The sequence below is a fragment of the Carcharodon carcharias genome, chromosome 15 (assembly GCF_017639515.1).
Source record: "Carcharodon carcharias isolate sCarCar2 chromosome 15, sCarCar2.pri, whole genome shotgun sequence".
NCBI classification, from domain to species: Eukaryota; Metazoa; Chordata; class Chondrichthyes; order Lamniformes; family Lamnidae; genus Carcharodon; species Carcharodon carcharias.
In genome coordinates, this window is record NC_054481.1 from 122,685,064 (window position 1) to 122,708,925 (window position 23,862).

The 23,862-nt window shown below is 40.1% G+C and overlaps 1 protein-coding gene across 5 annotated transcripts in view; it reads right to left on the minus strand.

Moving 5' to 3' along the window:
• Positions 1–23,862, minus strand: part of ptpn11b (protein tyrosine phosphatase non-receptor type 11b) — a 133,105-nt gene that overhangs the window by 52,569 nt on the left and 56,674 nt on the right. For all 5 annotated transcript variants that reach the window (XM_041206346.1, XM_041206345.1, XM_041206344.1 and 2 more), the window contains exon 2: positions 20,524–20,646. In XM_041206346.1, the coding sequence (XP_041062280.1) occupies positions 20,524–20,646 (123 nt within the window). The remainder of the gene's footprint in view (positions 1–20,523; positions 20,647–23,862) is intronic.

The window sequence follows — 23,862 nt, forward strand, 5'->3', positions numbered from 1 at the left end:
TTTAATGTGTGGTTAGGAGAAGCATTCCTTTCGAACAAGTATCGTCTTTTCTCCATTACAAATGAACTAATAATGCAGGGCTTTCCTAAAGCTTGGGGCAGCTGCCACAAAGGCACAATAGGGAAAGGCCACGGCCCTCCTGCCATAGTACACTGAGCGGTTGGAAACCGTGTAAAACCTTACATGGAATGAATGTTGTAAATGTAAACTGTAATTGCAATTGTACTGAAGCACTTCAGCGTGCCACAAAGTATTGAATGAAACTGATCTCATTTGCACTTTATACTAAGGCAATTCAAAACTGTCATGTAACGTACTTTATAAATTTTATGAGTCAAATATATTTTGGAAAAACAGCCTCGGTTACGGGGCTCAACATGTGCTATAATTGATTACCCGTTGTTTACTTCCACGGCTTTCCTTAGGGTTCTCCCTTTGGTCACCGTTGCTTCGGTGGAATATCAGTAGGAACTCCACTTGGACACATCAACAGTGTTTCTTTTCAGCTTTTGGGCGGGTAGAGTTCACTTTTGCTGATGCTTAAAATTAACATGTATGATTACAGAAAATAATGAGAATGGAAAGCAATCTTACAGTCAGTTTAAAAATTACATGTAGGGTTTGTTTTCCAACTGTGAAATTCCTAAGAGAATGCTGCAATTATATAACACCATAGTAAAAATGCATGCTATTGTAAATGCGGGTGCATAAAAAGTGAGCTTTTATTTTTACAATGTATGTCCTAGCTGTCTTATCACAACTTAGTGGTTGCAGTTTCTTTACAATTAGAACTGGTAACCTTCTCTCCACACTACTGCTTAAACTCCCACGTACCACGAAGTTTTCAAGTCGTGATAAGATCTTTTGTATAAAAATACTAACGCCAACCCGTTTTAAAAAAAAAGTCAAAAAAGCATTAGGCCAGGATCAACATTTAGAGTCCTAGACTGCTGTTTCTAAATGTATCTAAATAATGTATGCCTAACAACATAGGGACAGAAGATATGTCTATCTAAAGAATCTACTTCTAACTACTTAAAATATTAAACAATTTATTTAGCAGGTGCCCGTGAACCTATGTGCGACACACTAGAGCAGAAAGCGCAGAGGGCCAGAGGAACGATGCAATGTGTCTTACTTAAAGTATAACAGCATTCTTGAAGTCACAAGGCATAACTTCTATTTGTGTTCTATATCTAGATTTTCATTCTAATGGCTTGATGCTTTACAAGACAACTCAGAACAGTGCTTAAAGCAGGCATGGCATCACGGCACTCCGTTTATGCACATATTTTCTTGCACAATTAAATCAAGAGCAGAAATAACAAAATAGATTTCAAATGACTATTATCGAATAATAAAAATGGGATGGATTTTCTATACTGCCCCTCCACACTCCGAAAGTCATTCATACCTACGCTTTGGACACACGCAATAGGAACCTGCCTAAATTAATTGTGTAGTATATCCTGAGAGTTCAAACAGCCTATCAATTAAGAGCTTACTCAGTGGCAGGATGTGGAGAACAATAAATATTTGGCTGGCAAAGGGAAATGGGTGGTAGGAAATGTTTGGGAAGGCACAAAGAAGTGGCGAGGAATAAAAGAAATAGGGCAAAAAAAATGTAGGTAGTAGATGGAGACTCCACAAATGGCACTGGAACCATGTCACCTGTTTGATGGATGGTGAAATGTAAGTGCTGCTGCATGAGGAAGACTGCTCTGTTTGGTAATATAGGGGATTCTGCTCAGTTATAAGCTAAACACTTCCCTCGCAGAAAGTGACAGTTGGTGTTAATGAAGGATGCAGTAAAGACAGGACCCAGGAATATATGAAGATGATACCAGATCTTCAGGAAAGTGTCATAGCAAAGTTACCAACAATACCTTATACTAGATAGATGACCCATTCATGCATGGCACAAATTGTTTCATATCAACCTCGTGCACATTTCCTGGTAATGTTGACTCGTGAAACGGATGAGCCTCATGAAGTGGCAGACCATGAGCAGCATCACTCAAGATGTCAACGTAAACTCCCTCACAACCTTCTCAACCAATATCTTTCATGGTGCCAGAAAATCAGCCAGTGGTGGAGGGGGTGAATATTTAAGGTGGTATAAGGGGTGATCAAATGGGCTGCTTTTGTCCTGGATGGTGTCGAGCATCTTCAGTGTTGCTGGAACTGCACTCATACAGGCAAATGAAGGGTATTTCATCACACTTCTGACTTGCATTTTGTAGATTATGGACAGATTTTGAGATGTCAGGAGGTGAGTTACTCACTGCAGAATTTCCAGCCTCTGACTATCTCTTTGGTCCAGTTAAGTTTCTGGTCAATGGTAACTCCCAGGATGTTGATGGTGGGGCATTCAGAGTTACTAAAGCCATTGAACATCAAGGGGAAATGGTTAGATTCACTTCTGTTGAAGATGTTCATTGCCTGACACTTGTGTGGTATGAATTTTACTTGTCACTTATCTGCCCCAGTCTCAAGATTGTCCAAGTCTTGCTGCATACTGGCAAGACTCCTCACAGTGATCCCAGATCCTGGGAATTCTCACCCAGTGTTGCCAAACCAGGAACCCTCCACCTCTCAGCATTTGCTAATGCCCTTGCTAATACTACTAATTCCTAGGACTTCAACAGTACATGGACGCTTTAGGGCCCACCACACTTCTGGCATTAGTCCCCACTGCTATTATACCCTGGGACACTCCACTCCCAGTTCTGATAGACTTGTGTTTCTCTCCAAAGCTTTCACACCCTGGGATTGTCCCCCACAGTGCTCTCGACTCCAGGAGTACTCCCAAATCATGAGATCCCTCTCTTAGTGTTCCTACATCCCAGTTCTACAAGATACTATGATACCATGCCCTAGTGTTCCCAGATGCAAGGGTCCATTTATCACATCCCACTATCCTTCCTGTCCTAGCAGACACCAGGATCCTCCCCAGTTTTGACAGCATCAACTTGCATTTATATAGCACCTTTAATGTAGTAGAAATGTCCCAGACCTTTCAAAAGAGTGTTACTAGGCAAAATTTAACATCGAGTTATGAGAAAACAAGTGTTAGAAATGAGAAAAATGTTTAGAGTAAACATATTTATTCATCAGTCTGAAATAGGTAAAGGAATAGACAGTACATTTTGCTTAGAGTTTTGTTTCTCTAGAAACAAAGTTAGTGGAATGATCCTTAGCTGACAATAGCTGTACCTAGCCATGGACAGATAAAGCCTCTGTAACTGTGGGAGAGCAGCTGGGTAGATACTTAAAACAAATAACCATGCTACAAAACTCGGTTTGGGCTTTTCATCTAACCTTGCTTAATTAAGATGCCTGCTGAAACACAAGGCAACTGAAAAGTCCAAGATCGTAGTTTGTTCCCAATTACTTAGATTTTGCTTTCATAGCATGTCAATGAAAATTAACTGTGAATTCTGTCATTTTATCATTTAAAACTATAACTTAGTTATGGCTCTTAAATGCTAATAAGGACTAAACTAAGCCAAATCAAAGATAGCCCCATAGATTGAGTAGTAGATTTATTAAGAAACATTATGGGTCCAAAAGTTAAAATGTTAGGAACAAGGACTTTGTGAAAAAGCAAAAATAAGTGTTGGATAAGGCTACATTGATCAGATTTTGGACAGTTTTAATTACTAGAGTCTTTGTCATGCTATACTAAAGGGGCATTTTAGCTTAGAATGGATGTTTTATTTCATTTAATTCACAAATGACTTGAGATTATGTACTTTTATACTTCTCATATATTTCAGGGTTAATATAATTTGTCCTGTAATGAGCTATAAATAGTCCTGGCTGACAACTATCATACATCCTATTACTCCAGGTCTAATACCAGGCTGAAACTGGGCTCGAGGCTTGGAACACACTTGCATTCTACTTCCCTACTGAGAGAAGTTCAATGAAGGGTAGTTCCTCCTCAAGTACACAGCTGCCACTTGCTCCACTACCTCTCTCCATCCAAGCAGGCAAACCAAGCATAATTTAAGACGGCTGTGCCATGATTCAAAATTGCTCTGACTGAAAAGGGAAAAGAAACTATGCTATGAATACAAAGAAAAGCTAAATTTCATCTGGTCTCTGACTCCTTGATGGGATTCTGAAGAGTTAATGGCACCCTGGTAGACATTCCAAAATCATGTCATCATATTAAGTTCCAGTTCCAGAACAGTTTCTTTGTTCCAATACAATGACAATTTCATACTGCACAGTCGTCACTTTGCCAGTTTCTCCTTTTAATCGGAAGAGACTCAGCTTATAATTTTATCTGTAAAACCTTAGTCATTACAAAGTAGTTCCAGAACTAAAAATGCTCTTATTCAGAGTAAAGAAAGATAGCACTGTACTGTATTGGGATTAATACTTTATTAATATATCAAAGTCAGTATTCAAAACAACTTCATGTTCCATTTCAGAATCGAAAATTCCTAATTAGCATTTAGGGTATTTTTTTTTTTTAAATCTTTCCCCATCGAGACTTGCTGGGGGAAATAAAGTGAATAGAAAAGCTGCAATCTGTAACTAAATCTTATTCAAATTAAGATTTCTCATAGATAATCTTAATAAATCTCACTATTTTTCTATCCCCCAGAGGAAGGAGTTTGTCCTCCATTAAAGGCTTTCTCACAATAACACAACTGAAATTTCCAACTCAGTAATATAGAATGCTGAACTTTCATCTCGTCACTGTACTGCAAAGTATATTGGTGCCTCAATGTACTGAGCCGTTAAACATGCATTTAAATCTCTTATCCAAACAATGACTAACTTAATTCTCATAAGTGAAAGATCTATGAAGGATGCAAGATACCTTATAATTGCACCCAGATTTCTGTTACTTCTTCCTTGAGTTTAATTAATCAAAATGGAAGTGTTTTGTGGCTTTACACTACTCTTATACCTTTGTTATCCTAAAACGATTGCAGCAATATAAATATGGAACAAAAATAGTACTATACTAATACTGGCACAGTGGTAATCCTAGAATGGTGTAATGTGTCAGCTCTGGCCTGATAGTTAAACCGGCACAATAAAATTCAAATTCATGTGCAGGCTTGCAGCTCACACCCATGGCCAGAATCTACCATTTGGCATGCGGGGGTGGGGCAGGCCCCACATGCTGACACATAAAAATGATGTGTGGTGACGTCGGGCATGCTTCCCAGCCTCACCGTGCATCATTCCAATCTTCAGTTTGGCGGGCACGTACCAGAATTGGCTGCGCACCTGCCGAGCTGTCAAAGGCCTGTTAAGGCCATTAATTACCTAATTAAACCGATTGTCTGGGCTGCCCGTCCAACCTTAACGTTGGCAGGCAAGCAAAGAGCCCAGGTGGCCTTCGCATTGCTCATGAAACCTCATTCATGGGCACAGGCCCCGACTCTCCTTCCTCCCACCACCCGCACAGAAAGCACTGAGCGCTTCCGGGTGTGTGTCACGCTTGGTGGGCCTTAATTGGCCCGCCCATGCAAAATGGCGGCGCGCAGCCAATCGTGGGTGGTGAACGGCTCCGCACCTACTCCCGAACCGCCCGCCTGACAGGGAGAAAATTCTCCCCCCTATTTCTTATAAATCCAGGCACTTGAGTGTCCTTATGGCTCAACAAGTTGGGAAAACGATCTCCAAGTGGTTGAAGCAAATACTATAGATGTATTTAAGGGAAGGCTAGAACAAGCATAAGAGGAGGAAGAGAGTAGAGGATTACAATGATAGATTTAAATGAGGAAAGATAGGAGGAGCCTTAAGCGGATTATAATCACTGGCATGGAGTTGCTCCAAATTGGCTGGACAGTGCTGCGTGGGGCATTAGAGATTTACCATCACATTATAGCAACCAATTTGGAGCAATTGGCATTGGGCTGTTTATCCTATGTAGTAATGTTTTTAAAGCACATACTGTACCATGATACTGAAATTCATAACCATCTAAAGCCATAATTTCAGCTTCTTGGCCAGTAGACAATGGGAGATACATAGTGTGTTTGAGGCAGTTATGCTGAGCAGTCCAACCTCTTACAAATGTCAAAGAATCTTTTAATCCACATGTGCATGAAAGATGATGCATCATGTGTCTGCACATGCATAGAAGTGTCCCAGGTCTGTGTGCAGACATCTTAATTTAACAGCTCACTCCAAGTAGAAAAATAGACACAGCAATGGCAATTATTAATGTACCCATCTTGCCAAGACAATCAAATACACAAGAGGGTAGAAATTAATCTGGGACCATTTGGAGTCAAGACTCAGCGTTGCTTCACCAAAGCAAGAGGCCGGCAAATCAATAGAAATTGATCCTCGGGCCTCACCAGCATACCAGTGTGATCATTCATTTGCAGGCAAGTCACCTCAGCAAAGACTTCGGTGTGGGGGTAGGGGGGGAGGGGTTTCAGCAAGCTGTGGGTGTTTCAGTCACAACACTGTGGAGCAGGAGGAGCACTCTTGCTCAATTAATAGCCACTTAAGGGCCTCTTTCTGCCTCGTTCCAATTTTTATTTACACGTCAGACAGAGGCCAACGCCAAGTGTGAAGCCCAGCTTCACTGCTCAGGTTGGTGGTAACCCCTTTATGGGCCTTGGGGTCCATCAAGATGCCTACGCGTCTCTCCACCACCACCACCACCACCACCACCAACCCCCCCCCCAAAATCATTTACTCACCCTGGCCTTTCCACCTTGACCACATTCTCGCAGTGGCCACTGCTCCCAATAGTGCTGCTGGGACCAGAGAGCCGTTAGCTATTTGATTGCTGACAGCTCTTAGAGATGATACTTTCTTCCCAGATTCCAGATTGGGGTGGAAGTGTCACCTCAAGCCAATTAATGGCCTGCCAACCATTAAATGGCTGTCAGCAGGCACCATTTATGCCAAGGCCTGGGGACTCTGGCCAAGTTCAAAATTCCACCCTACATCTCTGTGATATATGTTGCTGCAGGTTTCTTTCCTATGTAAAATCTCTGCTCATATTAGATCGAGATTTACTGATTGAAAACAAAAGCACGAGTAATTTAATCTGTTGGTCTTTATGATCATTATCACACATCATGGCTGTAGAATTAATATGATTTATTAAAAAAAAGCCATTTTATCCCCATACTGCACGTTTTCTACAATACACTTAGAATCAAATATATTACACAGAACATTATACTATTGAGAAGGCATTGCTCAATTTTATTATATATAAAACTTATTCTCATCGGTGCTGTCAATGGTTTATGACTAATATTGGAATCATATGCATCCCTTCATCTTTGTCCTAATGCAAATAAATTTAACTTTTTTTTTAGCCAGTCTTCATAATTCAATGAGATAAAATCTGGAATCAGTTCTGTTGAGTACATTTAATAATCAAATCAAGAAAGCCTCTCCCTGTTTCCTACTGGAATTAATTGGTTTTGCTCTTATCCATGTTAAGAATTTGTACATCCTCCATTATGAATTTGATATGAAGGAATGATAACAAAAATACCACAGTTGTGTTTCTTAAACTTTTTTCTTTATTTTATCCTGAACCATTAACATTTTGTTTATCAAATACCAAATTGTACCGAGACCTAACATGCTACCAAAAAATATTAAACCCAATTTCTAAGCACTTGTATATTTAAATTATTTAATGCAATGCCATTGATGTAACATGATTAAACATGAAATTAATTCATCCTCTCCCTAAGGCATGTTCAAAATTTAGGGAAGGCAAATTGAACTTAGCTGAAATTACTGCAATGACAAGGTTTAGGTGGTTATCGTTGTCAGAACACCAACAGATTCCCAAATAAACTGTCATGCAGATATAAACCTCCCATAGGGGTGTCACTGCCCACTGACCTAGGGACATCAGGTTAGGATCCTCCAGTTCCACAAATGTGTCATCTGACCAGTTAAGGGTCAGTCTTATCTGTAGGACAAAATTCATGATCACCATGGACTTGAATGAGTGCATGAAATAGATTTTAATGGCTACAGCGAGCTTATTGATGGAGTAGCACAAAGCTCCAGCAAATTGCAGAGGCTCAGACCATTTGTGGTATATCATTACTCCACAAGTTGCTGGATTATTTGGAATAAATAATGGTGAATGACATTAATCTTTCATTATTATGACATGACCTCCAAGCAGTTTCAAGCCCAAGTTTACAATATTGTTCAGACAGTATCTTCTTTGGTGAGGTCTAATCTCTAGAATATCATAATCATGGCCACTCTTTGATCTTGACATCTCACATGGTCTTGCTGGTCCCATTGTGTCAATCACAGAAAAGATCATTTCCTTGTGTCACTTTCCAGTCTTGTCCTCCTTCCACAACCCAGTCCTACTTCCTTCAGTATCCACCCCAGAAAAATACTATCCCCCAATTCACTTACAACTGCACTTTCAAAAATTCAACTGTCTATGACTATGGCCCTCTGTGTGCCATAACATTTTTGCAGCTACTGATCTGCTTAACCAGGTTCTCACTTCCATCTTTGATGCTCTAGTCCCTAGTAAAACCATTACTCTCTTTCACCCTTGCTGCTCACCCAGTATGGCCCTCATCTCTGCTCCCTTAAGTCAATAGTCACAGATTTGAAAGGATATGATGAAGAACAGGTTTAGTCATCCATCGCCAGATCTGGCTGGACCACAAAGCACTGTTGGGTCCTGCTCTCATCTGCTAAAACTGCTCACTATTCCAGGACCACTTGGAAATGCAAAGATAATGTCTGGCTTCTTTTCTTTACTGAAAACATATCTTCTTAAATCCCTCTCCCCTGTGGCCTCCACCTTCACTACCAACAATCGGTGCAAGAAGTTTGAGTTCTTTGTCACTAAGATCAAGATAATCTGATCAGCTCACTCTGTCATGTCCCTCCCTTGTACTAGCCTATCAGGCCATACTTACTCTAAAGTTTCCCGCTGTGCTCGCCCTGGACTTGCATCGCTCTCTATTTTTTTCTCTGACCCCTCTTCATGCCCTCTGCAAGCTAATCTTGTCCGTGAGATCTAATTCCTGCTTCATCAAGCCAATCCCAATGAACTGCTGACCAGCCAACTTTCCCTCCTGATCCCCATGTTAACGAATATTGTTAACAGTTCTCTCTGTTTGGGTGTTGTCCCTCTCTCCTTCAAATGTGCTTTCACCATTCCTTTCCTTAGAAAGCCAACCTTTGACTCCACGGTCCTTGCAAACTACCTTCCCATTTCTAATCTCATTTTCCTCTCCAAAGTTTGCTATTGCTTCCCAAATCTGACCCATCTTTCCCAGAACTCCATGTGAATCCTAATAAACAGGTCAGTCCTAAAATGGCTCTCAAAATCACAAATGACATTCTGTGCGACTGTGTCAAAGGTAAACATTCCCCACTCATCCTTCTTGAGCTGTCTGCAATCTTTGACACAGTGACCACACCATCCTCCTCCAACAATCTCTGCATCATGGACAGTTCTTATCTAATCATAGCCAGAATATCACTTGCAATGGCTTCTTTTCCAGTTCCCACACCACTACCTCTGTTATCCCCCAAGGATCTTTGGACTACTCCTGTTTCTTATCTATTTACTAGCCCTCTGATACATCACAGCATTAGTCTTCATAAGTGTGTCGATGCCATCTAGCTCTACCACACCACCACCACTCTCAACTCCTCCAGGGTTTCTAAGTTATCAAACCACTTTTCTGACATCCAGCACTGGATAAGAAATTTACTCCAATTAATACCGCAAAGACTGATGCCATTGTTTTTGGCTCCTGCTCCAAACTCCATTCCCTAACCACTGGCTCCATCCCTTTGCCTGGCAACTGTCTGAGACCATACTAGACTGTTTGCAATCTTGATGTATATGTGCCCAAAGATTCTATCTCATACTCATAAATCACTAAGAATGCCTATTCCCACCTCCTTAACATCACCCGACTTCACCACATCTCAGCTCATCTGCTGCCGAAACCCTCACTCATGCCTTTGTTACCTCTAAACAATGATTCCAAAGCACTCCTGGCCAGTCTCCCACATTCGATCCACCACAATCTATAGAAGAATGTTTATCATTTAAAAAGATCATCCCTAAAAAGTGCTGGGAACTGCTCCCCGTGGTGACAATACCTTCTTTACTAAATCTATTATGCCTTCTTATCAGCACTTGCCAATCAATTATGTTTTTCTTAAACCCCTGATATTTTAGAGCTAGCAGAAATATATGTCAGTTTCATGGCTTCTTCAGTTGCCCACAGCTATCAAGTACTTAAGTACCAGTTCAGGTTACTTCCTGTACCATTCAAGTTCAACAAAACTGCAGAAAGTTAGACTCTTATGTAAATTAATAGAAGCTGTGACATACTTGATTCTTTCCCTGATTTCATGAGCAGTCAGTTGTCAAGGAAAAACAATGTTTACAAAATGTTGATCATTTCACTGACAACAATATTGAGAAAAACATACGCCTATATCTAAGAAATTTAACATACCATCAAACCTAACTAATTTCAAAGACAATTAGAAGTTTTGAGAACAGCCCATTTTGAAATATTTTCTCACTTAGTTACTGCTTTGGTCTCTGTTGTGAAATGGCAGGAAAATGGAAGGTAACAGGTTAGAAAGGATAGGTCAAATTCTGTATATGCATTCTTTATAAATTGTCTTTTAAAACTGTTCTAAATTGTCCTTTTTTTTTCCTATTCTTTTATTTTCTCACAATGCTTTGGACAAAAGCAACATGACAGACAATCTGTTGCCAGAAATCCATCAATGCTATTCTGAATTGCTCATCAGACAGCCACTAAATGTGACTATATCCCTCTAGTTTTCCTCCGTATACATTTCAGATGATATGAAATAGCTGCTGGACAATTTCTGAAACCACAAACTTCAATTCAATTGTTAGAATCTGTCCTTCAAAAGAAAAACCACCAACAACTGCAGACCAATCTGCGAGAACTTAAAAATATTCTAAATATCAGCACATTTGCAGTATGAAATATTTGACTGTAGTGGTGGAAAACAAGCAATGCAGAAAAGGTTCAGTGGCAGGAAATTTCTAGGATCACTGTTGTAATAGGGTCCATCATGAATAACTCAGGACTCAGCTTTTCACAAAGGATGTGGTGTTTCTGTTTCCAATATATTAAATTGTCTATTATCAGTAATGAGTTTAGAGTTTACAGTTATTTTGAGTTAATAATGATCAACAATTGAAGACATATGCTGGATGCAACCAGATTTTTTTGGCCTAGGCCTTAACAAATATTCACCATATCTGAAGAGACAGAAGCTAATTTGCAGAGACACTCTGCCAGGCATATGCAGGGACCATGTAAATAAGTGAAGTATGGTTATGCTGAGTTTGCTGCCATTTGCACTTTTAGAATTCTGGATGCAGGGGCTGTTACACCCATTCAGATGTTGGGAAAGGTTACTCTGGACAAAAAGAGGATTTAAGAGCACCCTCAGAGTGTAACTGTACCCATGCCCAACTAGTTTAAACCAAAAATGTCAGTCACTTTTTTCTAAAAGCAACCACAAGGAGCTCATTTGTCTTCTTTTCCTCTCACTGTGGTGGACCCTCCAAGCCTGCTGTGCAAATCTTTGTCCCTGTACTGATGCAACCATCTGGAGCAGTTCAGATAGCTGTCTCCCGTATGTAAATAAATCCACTGTCTAAAACATGGCCAGGATCAGTGTGGCATCTCCAGAATGGGTGGTAGTAGGTTCTTCGAGAGAAATGTCTCAATCTAGAAGGGCATAAAAATGTCTAGGCCTGTATCTGAATGCTAGATTGCCATTTGAGCACAGTTCCTTTCCATGTATGCTCACCAATTCTCACTTGGTTGCTTGATGGGAAGAAACAAAATTAGCAGAGTCCAGTTCTCTTGCCACCTTTGCACAATAGCCAATAAAGAACAGCAATGACATATGAGAAAATCTGCAGCATAAACCAAGGAAGGACAATGTGGAAACAAAAAACCTGAATATGTTGATGAACATCTTTTCTTTAAAAAAAACAATAGTAGATCTCCATTATCAGCTGCTGTAAGGTTACCATTTATTGAAGCACAAACAGGTTTACTGGAGCAATGTCTATTTCAGTGTAGCTGCCAGTAATTAATTGATAACAGCTACAAATCACTCACTTTCACGGACGAAAATTACAATTTCATAATCAAAATTAACTCACTACATTTGTACAAACTTCAGCATCATAAACTGAGGATTTTAACCAACAGTGAGAAGTTCCTCAATATAATAAATTTTCAGTTTATGCATTGTGCTGAAACAAATACTAATATCAAAGTAATAAAGTTACTCAAATAACTGAAGTAGCTTTATTAGTCTTACAACTCTAAATTACAAAATATAAATGAAAAAAATATAATTAGAAATGAAATTTAAACACTAGTTTAGCTCATTCTTGGTGAAGATTCCATCTAGTCATTATTTGCAAGTGATATTGTAAACAGTGACAAAAACAGGATTACCTGGAAAAACTCAGCAGGGCTGGCAGCATCGGCGGAGAAGAAAAGAGTTGATGTTTCGCGTCCTCATGACCCAGTGGCCTGATTTCCTATGTTTGCGATTTCTTGCATTTGTAGATACATTCTTAAAGAGCATGTTTTAGTTTAATTATAAATAGTGAACACAGGAAATCTTCCTGCTATATTTATGATACACATCTTCCCAGTTTGTCCCTTAACCTCCCTTTTCCATTCTCTGTTTTCTATTTTTTTTTTTAAATATTCATTTTCCAATTTTACTACGTGGTCTAACCAAAAATGTAAGCGGGGTCAAATGTGGCAAAAATATCCAACTCATGTAATTTCATGTAATGCAAGTAAGGTGGCTTGAGCTGAAATGACTTGTTTTGTAGTGTAATGAAATTCCATCAAAATTACAATTTTTAAAGAACTACACAAATTTACAAAACAAAGTCATGCTTGGGAGGCACCATTAAAGCCAAGTGTCGCAGCTGAAGTATTTACATGGCATGAGATCTCTTTAAACCAGTCTTCACTATTGACATTCCTACCACTGAAACCACAAACCACACAACATACTGAATTCAAATGCTGTACTTTGAATATGCACAAAACTGCATACTACCATAATCCTACTAGTGTAGCAATCTGCTCCTTCCAACATCAATACCACTGTCACAATATTTACACATCAGCTTTTAAAGTAATCCGCTTCTCTAAGAATTATCTGCTGCACGTAATTTTGCACATAGTACCTAAAAAAATCTCAGTTCCATTAATCTAAACTGCCCAGTTCTACAATCATCTACCCCTACTGTAGTCAAATAAAATACAAAATGCCAAACATGTAATCAGATTAGTCATAAGACTGAGCCACTCACTTGAAATAGTATCTAAACAAAATATATCAAAAGGTTGAATCATTATTTATTCCCTGGATTTTAGTTATAAGTCCATTTGCAGGATCTTAACAATTAACTGCAATTATCCTTATTGTTTAATGGCTCACATTGTACACTGTTTTCCGAAATATACTTAAACATCACATCAACACTCAGAATGCAAATGTGATGGATTCAACATGGGATTCCAAGTATGAATCTTAGGCCCTGATAATAATCGGTGTGGTTTCAAAGCAGTGGAGGGGCAGAGGAGTTATGCTCGAGAAATCCATGTTTTAACTCCAGTGTGTATGAAATTTTCTCTTGCTCCGGTTCCTTGTCCAACAGGTCGCTCAACTGATAAGCCTAGTTAACTGTCAGTCAAGCATCTTTCCAGGAAAGGCCATAGTGGAGGAGTAGGTAGATCTTAAGGTGTTGGGAGAGAGGTAATGGATAGAGCGAGCATAGTGGAGAAACAGTGAAATGGGGCTAATGTTCACAGGATTAGCTCATGGTGCCTGAGGGGGCAACACTCTGAAGGATCCAGCCTTTCTTGTTTCCTTTTAGCTGCCGGGTTTCCCAAGGCCAGTGAAACCCAGTCAACAGTTGTTAAAAATAGAAGCTGGGTTAAAATAAAGGTTATTAGTCTCCTGAGTGGATTGACTGTATAGCCTCTGTTAGAACTGGAAGTGAGTTTTTAACAGTTTACTTTCCACCCAACTCAAGTCCATTTGTTTTTGGGTGTTAAAATTACCCTGTAATTTTATTTTGCCATTGGAATTCATACTTTGAGGAAGGCATGTTCATCAATTTCACCTCACTGTCTCAGAATTGAAAATAAATTAGTTGAAGTTTAGTGTTTCACCAGGCAATCAGTCAATAAGCCTCAGTGACCTCCTTTATAACAATGGATGACAAACAGGGATATGTTGCCTAGAAGGAACCAGGTGGATAAAAGTTCATGGCCACAATCACCTTTGCAGCCACTGGCAAACTGGACCTCGCCATGCTCTGAGGCTGCAGTTGTAGAGGTAGCAGGTGGCATATTTCATTGAAGACCTCTTTAATGAAGCGAGATGGCTGACGCATTGGTCTCTGCTAAGGTTCAGGTAGAATTGCTTCCTTAACACCGTAGGCGAATATGACAGTATGATTGAGAGGGAGAAGATTGCAAGGTACCAAACAGATTTACAAAATAACTTTGTTACATCATTGAAGTTCACGCATAAGGCCTTCTCCTTTGTGGTAAAATGTCTGTTACGTAGCAACACTTACTTGCACAGTAGTATGTATTTGCCAATGGGCATTTAACATGGTTTATTCTTGTATGATTCCTTACATTCTTTATTTTTCAGAAACGTTTTGTTGAAATTGTCAGAATTAATGTTTAAAAATGCTTTATGCATCAAAATTCAACAGTTATTGTATAGTCAATAGGAATTCAGAAGGGGAAACATCCTGGGCTGAATTTTTAGCCCCATGGAGGGGGTGGAGGGGGCATGGAGGCAGCTGGATGGGTATTTTGCACTGTTGACTGTGTCGAGCCATTTTTTCGCAGAGGCGAGATGGGCTTTGGTAGGGCGACCAGCCAAAATGTCGAGGGTAGCCAGCAAGACTTAAGAGCCTAATGAGGCCAATTAAAGGAGGCCTACTGGGATTTTCCAGCTGGCCCCCAGGTTCCTGTAGGAGGCAGGAGGCCAATTTGGATGCCTGGGGGGGCCAGCGTTCCAGGCAGCATAGAGGCTCTCACTGTTAATTTTTTTAAATTAAGTTTAAAATAAATTGGAGAGGGTGCCTCCATTTTAAAGCCCTTATTTACCCTCTATTGTAGCCAGCTTTCAAGCTGCAAGGTTACTGATTGGATTGGAGAGCCTGCCAACCATTCTTAATTGAATGTAATCCCATCTCCAGGCCAATTAAGGGAGTCATGAAAATCAGGGTAGGTGACTGTTTCCCCTGGAGATAGGGTTGGGATCCAAAAATGGTCCTGACTTCTGTTTCCCACCCCTGGAGGAAAAATCCTGCTCCTCCTTGCACACCTTTCCAATTTACTGGTATAATGCAAAACCAGAGAAGTTGATCAGTGTCGAAGTGCTCTTACTGACTAGACAATAATTGGTGTCAGCTCCTAATCATTGAATAATTCTTGCATTTCAAGTATTCCCTGTTGTTTATTCCTGTAAATGCTCTGCCAGATCAGTTTAGAGAATTACACTCGTCAGTTTTATTCATTTAGAAAACAGAAAAAGCACTGTACAGAAATATAACATAGCTTGGTGGAAAGAGAAGTGTTTTGGAAATAAATTTGGTTGTGTACGTATGTGCAATTCTTTACAAGACAGAATAGATATAACTCTTAAGACAAACATTTGTAGCCTCTACCTGCAGGAGAATGTCACAAAACCAAAACAATATCATTCACTAAATGTACTAAACTCCCAGGAGGCCTGATCCCGGTGTTATTCTTTTTTGAAAAAAATAGAAAATTGGTTTCCCTTCAATTGAATTCTCACCTAACATGAAATTAAAACCTTTCGTTTATCTTTAATCTTTATCTGATTATGAGCTGTAAAATGATTGCACAGTGTCACTGAAATTTCCATTCGAGTAAGCTTTCTTTCATTGCTTCCTGTTTGATGACGTTGCCTTATATGTGTACTGGATCCACTCTGAAACCTTTATCCCCCACATATTAATCAGGTGCTATTGTTTCACAAAAAGCAGGACAAATCCAACCCAGCCAATTACTGCCCCATCAGTCTACTCTCAATCATCAGTAAAAGTAATGGAAAGGGGTCATCAACAATGCTATCAAGAGACACTTGCTTAGTGATAACCTGCTCACTGATGTTCAGTTTGGGTTCTGCCAGGGCCACTCAGCTCCTAATCTCATAACAGCCTTGGTCCAAACATGGACAAAAGAACTGAACTTCAGAAGTGAGGTGAAAGTGAGTGTCCTTGACATCAAGGCAGCATTTGACCGAGTGGCATCAAGGAGCCCTAGCAAAACTGGAGTCAATCAGAATCAGGGGGAAAACTCCCTGCTGGTTGGAGTCATACGTAGCACAAAAAGGAAGGTGGTTGTTGGAGGTCAGTCATCTCAGTTCCAGGATATCACTGCAGGAGTGCCTCAGACTAGTGTCCTAGGCCCAACCATCTCCAGCTGCTTCATCAATGACCTTCCTTCCTTCATAAGGACAGAAGTGGGGGCGTTCACTGATGACTGCACAATGTTCAACAGCATTTGTGACTCTTCAGATACTGAAGCAGTCCAGGTCCAAATGCAGCAAGACCCGGACAATATCCAGACCTGGGCTGATAAGTGGCAAGTAACATCTGTGCCACACAAGTGCCAGGCAATGACCATCTCCAACAAGAGAGAATCTAACTTTCGTCCCTTGACATTCAATGACATTGCCATCGCTGAATTCCCCACTATCAATATCCTGGAGGTTACCAAGGAGCATAAACTGAACTGGACCAGCCATATAAATACTGCGGCTAAAGCAGCAGGTCAGAAGCTAGGACTCTTGCAGCAAGTAACTCACCTCCTGACTCCCGAAAAGCTTGTCCATCATCTATAAGGCACATGTCACAAATGTGACAGAGTACCCTCCATTTGCCTGGATGAGTGCAGCTCCAACAACACTCAAGAAGCTTGACACCATCCAGGGCAAAGCTGCCTGCTAGGCAACCCATGCACAAACATTCACTCCCTCCTCCACCGATACACGGTGGTAGCAGTGTGTATCATCTACAAGATGCACTGCAGCAAGTCACCAAGGCTCCTTAGATAGCACCTTCCAAACCCACAACTGTTACCTTCTAGAAATGCAAGGGCAGCAGACACATGGGAACACCACCACCACCTGGAAGTCCCTCTCCAAGCCACTCACCATCCTGACTTGGAACTATATTGCTGTTCCTTCACTGTCACTGGGTCAAAATCCTGGAGCTCCCTAACAACACTGCGGGTGTACCTACACCACATGGACTGCAGCAGTTCATGAAGGCAGCTCACCGCCGTTGTGTCAGGGGCCATTAGGGGTGGGTAATAAGTGCTGACCTAGCCAGTAATGCCCACATCACATGAATGAATTTAAAAAAGCGATATAAATACTGTGGTTGCAAGAGAGGGTGAGACGCTGGGAATTCCACGGCAAATAACTCACCTCCCGACTCCTGAACCCCTATCCAGCATCTATAAAAGGCACAAGTCAGATGTGTCCTGGAATACTCTGAGTGCAACTCCAACAACACTTAAGAAGCTCAACACCATTGACGACAAAGTAGCTTGCTTGATTGTCATCCCATCCACACCTTAATCATTTATTCCCTCCAACACTGACACACAGTGGCAGCAGTATGTACCACGTACAAGACACACTGCAGCAACTCACCAAGGTTCTTTCAACAGGATCTTCCAAGATCATGAGCCCTAACTCCTAGAAGGACCAAGGTAGCAAAAGCATGGGAACACATCCACCTGCAAGTTCCCCTCTGAGCCACATACCATCCTAACTTGGAACATAATCATCATTGCATGACTGCTGCAGGGTCAAGATCCTAGAGCGCTCTTCCTAGCTGCACAATGGGTGTACCTACACCATATTTATATGACTAGTCCAGTTAAGTTTCTGGTCAATGGTAACTGCTCAGGGTGTTGATTGGAGGGGAATGAGCCATGGTAATACCATTGCCTTAATTTCCTCTTGAAATGCAATGAGCAACAAATGTTGGTATTGCCTGCGACACTTACAGCCCATGAAAGAATAAAGAAAGCTTCAGGGAGAACAGTGGAGTTCTTCTTTAAATATGGAGATTGGCTTCCAACTACATAATTGCAGCCTGAATGTTATTCTAACCAGTAGTCTGAATGCGGCAGTCATCATGGCTTCCTGTCAGGCCAACATGGCGGCAAGTGCATCTGAGGCCAGGGAAAGCCCTTCATTTAAAATAGTATTTTATTTTCTGGTGGGTCAAGTATTACTTCAGGATCCACAAGGAAAATGGGTATCCCTTGCCTTGGTTCACACCCCTGACCACAATGTCCTCCTGAGCTCTCTCCTAATCACTTATTTAATTGCTAGGAACTGTTCTTTTAGGACCCCAGCAGCACCTCCCTGTCAGTTAAAATTGCCTCTCCTGCTTGTCAGCAAGCTGCTGCTTTCTGTAGGGTTTGGCAGGGGTCCACGAAAATCCAGCAGTTAAAACCTCTTGGGTCTCAAACCGCAAAGGCTGGAACAGTACACCACCCACCTCAGCTCCAGCCCACACAACTGCCACCGAGAGTTCAAATTGGAGGTGATGATGTAATTTTAAGGAAGTTTAGAGTGTGACCAATGAATTAGATTTAAAATTAATGAGTCTCTAGTGAGACAAGAGATTAAAAGGAATTTGTTTTTCTAAACGCAGTGGTGGAAATATGGAGAAGTAAAGTGCTCAAGCAGCATCCAAGATGCTCACAGGAGCAGTCAGGTTTAGTTATCCTATTTATTTTGCCTCATCACCAAATGGTCTGGCCTTTGCCAAACGCTTTCCCATGCAATACTGTTGAGAACAGATAATCAGCAGAATGGGAACTCCATGAAGTTGTTGGTGTTCTACTGCATTTCACTTACCTTCAAGAATAAGAATTACCTTGAGTACACAAGCTGAGGTTAGCTTAAACCAGCATAGCCCTACTGTAAAAGATAGATATCAAAGCACTCTGCTAGCTGCTAAATTTGTCAAATTATAGTGACTATTTGTTATTTACCTGATTTGACCATTATTGTTACTCAATTTCTTTTATCTATATTATTAAATTCTTTGGGAGTCATTTTGAACTTATGCAATAGTGTATAAGTGATAGGGAGTCGGCAGCCCATTTCACATCTCCCCTGATTTTTAGTTCCAGTATCACTATTTGACAATGGAAAACATGGTAATCAAGTTCAATGCCGTTGTAAATTGACAACCACCCACACTAATGCCACCAAATAAAAATGGAAGTCTAATACACTTGGCATAATATTTTAAAACTTCAGCATGCTCCAAATGGGGCAACCTGATCAAGGTGTTATGAGGGGTATGGACAGGGTGGATAGGGAGCAGCTGTTCCCCTTAGTTGAAGGGTTAGTCGCAAGGGGGCATAAGTTCAAGGTGAGGGGCAGGAGGTTTAGAGGGGGATGTGAGGAAACACTTTTTTACCCAGAAGGTGGTGACGGTCTGGAATGTGCTGCCTGGGAAGGTGGTGGACGTGGGTTGCCTCACATCCTTTAAAAGTACCTGGATAAGCACTTGGCATGTCGTAACATTCAAGGCTATGGGCCAAGTGCTGGTAAATGGGATGAGGTAGGTAGGTCAGGTGTTTCTCATGTGTTGGTGCAGACTCGATGGGCCAAAGGGCCTCTTCTGCAGTGTGAGATTCTGTGAAAAATGCTAATAAAAAAAGTTGCAGAAATAATTACTGCAGTCTAAAAAAAAATATGATTTCCCATCTAAATTATGAATGCTTTCAAGCCACAACCCAGAGGTTTAGGCTTTGGGAAGTTACGGGCCAATAAATTTAGCTGTGCAGCACCGCTTTTCATCCACTAACTGACCTACTAAGTCTCTAATAAGGCAGGCAGGAAACACACACCCAATCTAGCAATAATTATGCCAACTGCCATTTAGCAAAGGGGAAAAGCACCCAGGTCCCTTGCCTGAAACAAATGTTAGGTCCCTTCCATGCGCAAATAAAGGTGCCAAACTCCTGCTTGAGGCTCCCACTTCAAGATTGGTTTCCCTCCGGCATCTGGCACTAGATTATTAGACTGCCACCTACCAAAAAGATGAGTTTTCCACATTTACCCAAGGAGCAGGAGTGCTCCTATTCACCCCACATTGAATGAAAGCCTGCCAGTACTCCAAATTGCCACCCCTGCACCCACTCCCCATCCCACGCCAAAACACCCAGTATTTTTTATTTTTACCTCACAACTGATAAAACTCCCCACTTGGAATATCTTCTCATACGGAACGATATACCTAAAAACAGATGGAACAACAGTGGGATCTACAATTTAACCTTCTAAATTGAGATTCAAATTCTTAACCATTTACCTGGCTATCCCTTTTTATATCTGTCCTAATTCTTTCTTCGCAAGTATCATTTCATTTACATGGTCAATGGTGCTTACCTAACTGATAAAGTGAAGTCCCCAGGGTTACTTTTGCTTGGTCGAGCTAGGAAATTCCCATGAACACCTCTTGTCAACAAGAGCTGCTCAGCTTCAATCCCTGTGATATTGGGATGGAACCACCTGTACAACAGAATAAAACAACACTTAAGTAACATATCAAATCTAAATACAATTTATGTGCTAAAAGTGGAATTACCTAATAATTTTGATTAAGTCACTTGGGGTTGAGCAAGAACACATTTAAGATTGGATAATGCTGAGCATTGCAATACAGTACTCTTTTTAAATCTGAATTCCATGTTAAAAAGTGAAAGTTTTCTCTTTCACTGAACAGTTTGTATTTACGTTTACAGATATTCCTTTTGAGGCATGCTTTGAAGCATAGAGTGTGTGACACTAGTCAAATTCTCTCATTCAGGTACTTGTATTTTGTTATCGTTCTTCGGGTGAGTTGTGTTGCTTCAGTTGTGATTTGCTCTTGCTGCCAAGAGAATGGAGTAGATGAGAAGAGCAATACAACGGAGACAAGGGAAGAATGATAAGCAAGGTGATAGAGATAAATGCAATGTGACAAATAGAGTGAAAATTAGGGTTGACATGAGTTACTGGCTTAAGAGTAATTTGACTCCTGGTACTATATGAGCATTCTAGAAATTCCTTTCCAAGCAATAGTTAAAATTAATTTACATCAAAATAATTTATATAGAAATATACTAAAATAATGAACAGGAAAAGATCTACTAGCTCATCAAGCTTTTACCTCATAGTTGTGATGCCTTATGCATCACAACATATACACTCCTCACTCACCAGGTAATCTCCTGGGAGAAACAAAACCCAGAAAAAAACCCAGGCCAATGACGGGTAAAAATGGAAAATTCATCTCAAACCTGTTAGTCAATCGAAACATGCCAAGAAATCACATTTGTCCTGATTTGCATCTTATACGAGGTGACCTCTGCCCCAGCTAAGAACAAGTCTAGCTCTTATCTGAAGGGATACAGTGAACGGGCTGCTAACCTATTCGACAGATCCATTATTCTCTTTATCAATTATGTCACCAGTAACTCGTTACTAAAAGGGCAGGCTGTTGATGGTTCATTTGAATTCATAATATTTAAGATGTCATCCATTGCTGTAACCATGCCAACATAAAAACAAAAGCACAATACAGTGGTGTTGAAAATCTGAAATGAAAACAGTAAATGTTAGAAATGCTTAGCAGATCAGGCAGCATCTACTGAGAGAAAAACAGAGTTAATGTTTCAGATCAAATGTTAACTTAAACTTTAACTTGACAAATGCTACCAGAACTGCTAACTTTCTGTTTTACCATTTTCACATTTATGGTTTCGAGTTTACAGCAAAGATAATTTTTAAAATAGGTCTCTGTTACTACTAGTATTGTTCATAGTTGCTGTCAACTAAAATGATGATGGGCTGGTTAAACATAATCTGCATTTTCATGGCCTACAGTTAATGTTTTAAAAGTAGTATCATACTGGTTTTAACAACAGTTTTAACAACAGTTTTAATAACAGAAAATATATTTCAGTCAATACATGTAAATCACACAGTGACTTGATCTCGAAAGATCATTTGCAAACAATTTTATTTTGCATAAGTACAAAAATTGCTAATCAGCAATCCTCCTCCTTCTTCTGGTACCATGCACTAAAAGAGCGTTGGCAACCATGGACTTCCATTAGATTGGTCCATGATTATACTTGGCAAAGTACTGCAGGGGTTTGTCATTGCCTTCTGTAGTATGGCTGACCAGGAAACTCTCCCATTCTTACTGCCTGTTATCAAGCATATTGGAAGGATTTACAGGCTGATAATCAACCTATTTGGCCATGTTATGAATGCACCTTTTATATCCATCAAGTCCTGAAGTGGGGCTTGAACCCAGTGCTACTGGCCCAGAGACATCGGCGCTGCCCACTGCGTCACAAGACTTCCACCAGGAACTGTCAGCATTACATAGCCTTAAATCATGTACATTACTCCACCTTCACCATTTCTGTTTAAAAATAATCTACATTTGAGAGAGGGTACTTAATTTCACAAGCCCCAAAATAAAAACTTGAGTGGTCTGATGAAAGACGTCAGCTATGGTTTGAAAGTCTTCTGAAGTGTTTTGACCAGATTAGAAGTAAAAGCCAAATACTTAAGAAAACACACAAGTCACATGAAGTAAAAGCTAAAAACAACCATCACATCTTCATTTTTGCCCTGACACAGTTCTTTGTGGCTAACCATATCTTCCATTTCAAACTCATCCAATGTTCCATTTCACCAGAAACAAAATTCACCAATAACCTGCAAACACTTTCAACAGGCAGCCAAAATGTTTCCATAATACAAATCTAGGTCACTAAAGGAAATAGATATTTCCACTTTGCAATTGCTATACTCAGTAAGGTACAATGTAACGTTAGAACATTAACAAAACCATATCAGAAACATCTAAAATCCATGTCAAAAACAAACCAAGATCCATCTTTTTGGTTTCTTAGGCTTTGCTTAGTCTTCAATTATACAGGAATCTACACTTTTCACACTAAGTCAAGAGTATCACAGAATCTGCTTATGGCCTGACCTAAATCTAACCAGAATTGCCATATTTATGAAGCATTAGCTGAGGTAGAAACATGTAAATAAAACTCTCTGGAGCTTAGTGGACAAAAACTGCACATTATAGTAGTGAGTTGTACAGACTAATATCCAGGGATGAAATGAACAAATATCTGCACATGGTTGGAAGTGGATTTTACTGTGCTGTAGTTTTCAATTTTTCCATTGATTCTTTCACATATCCCAGTGACAAGTCACCGTTTGCATTTGACGAAGCAACATAGAAAGTTATATCTCTTGCTCACAGCTCTGCTCCCCTCTCCACTGACGGTCATGTAAGTCTTTAGTATAATAGTATAATTCAACAAGCAAAACTCACACGGATCAGATTAACCATTTTTTCATTATGATATGGAGGTGATGTCAAATGAGTCTTTTAATTGAAGTTTTCAGTAACTTTATAATTAGAATATTTATTATGAAATTAAATAGTAATTGCTAGTGAAAAGATAGAGGAAAAAAATTAAGATAATCATTATCAAGTCATACGCCATCAGATCTGTGATTCAACATTGATAAAAAAAATAATCAGCCAACCTTTCTAACCTAAAAGTAAAAACATATTTTGACAATGTTTCAATTAGTGTGGAATTATGTAGGGACTTTAAAAAAACATCAGTAATACAATACACAAATTACAGTAAAAAGATTTCCAACATTATGTCAGACACTGATGAAGCATAACTACTGTGACAGTTT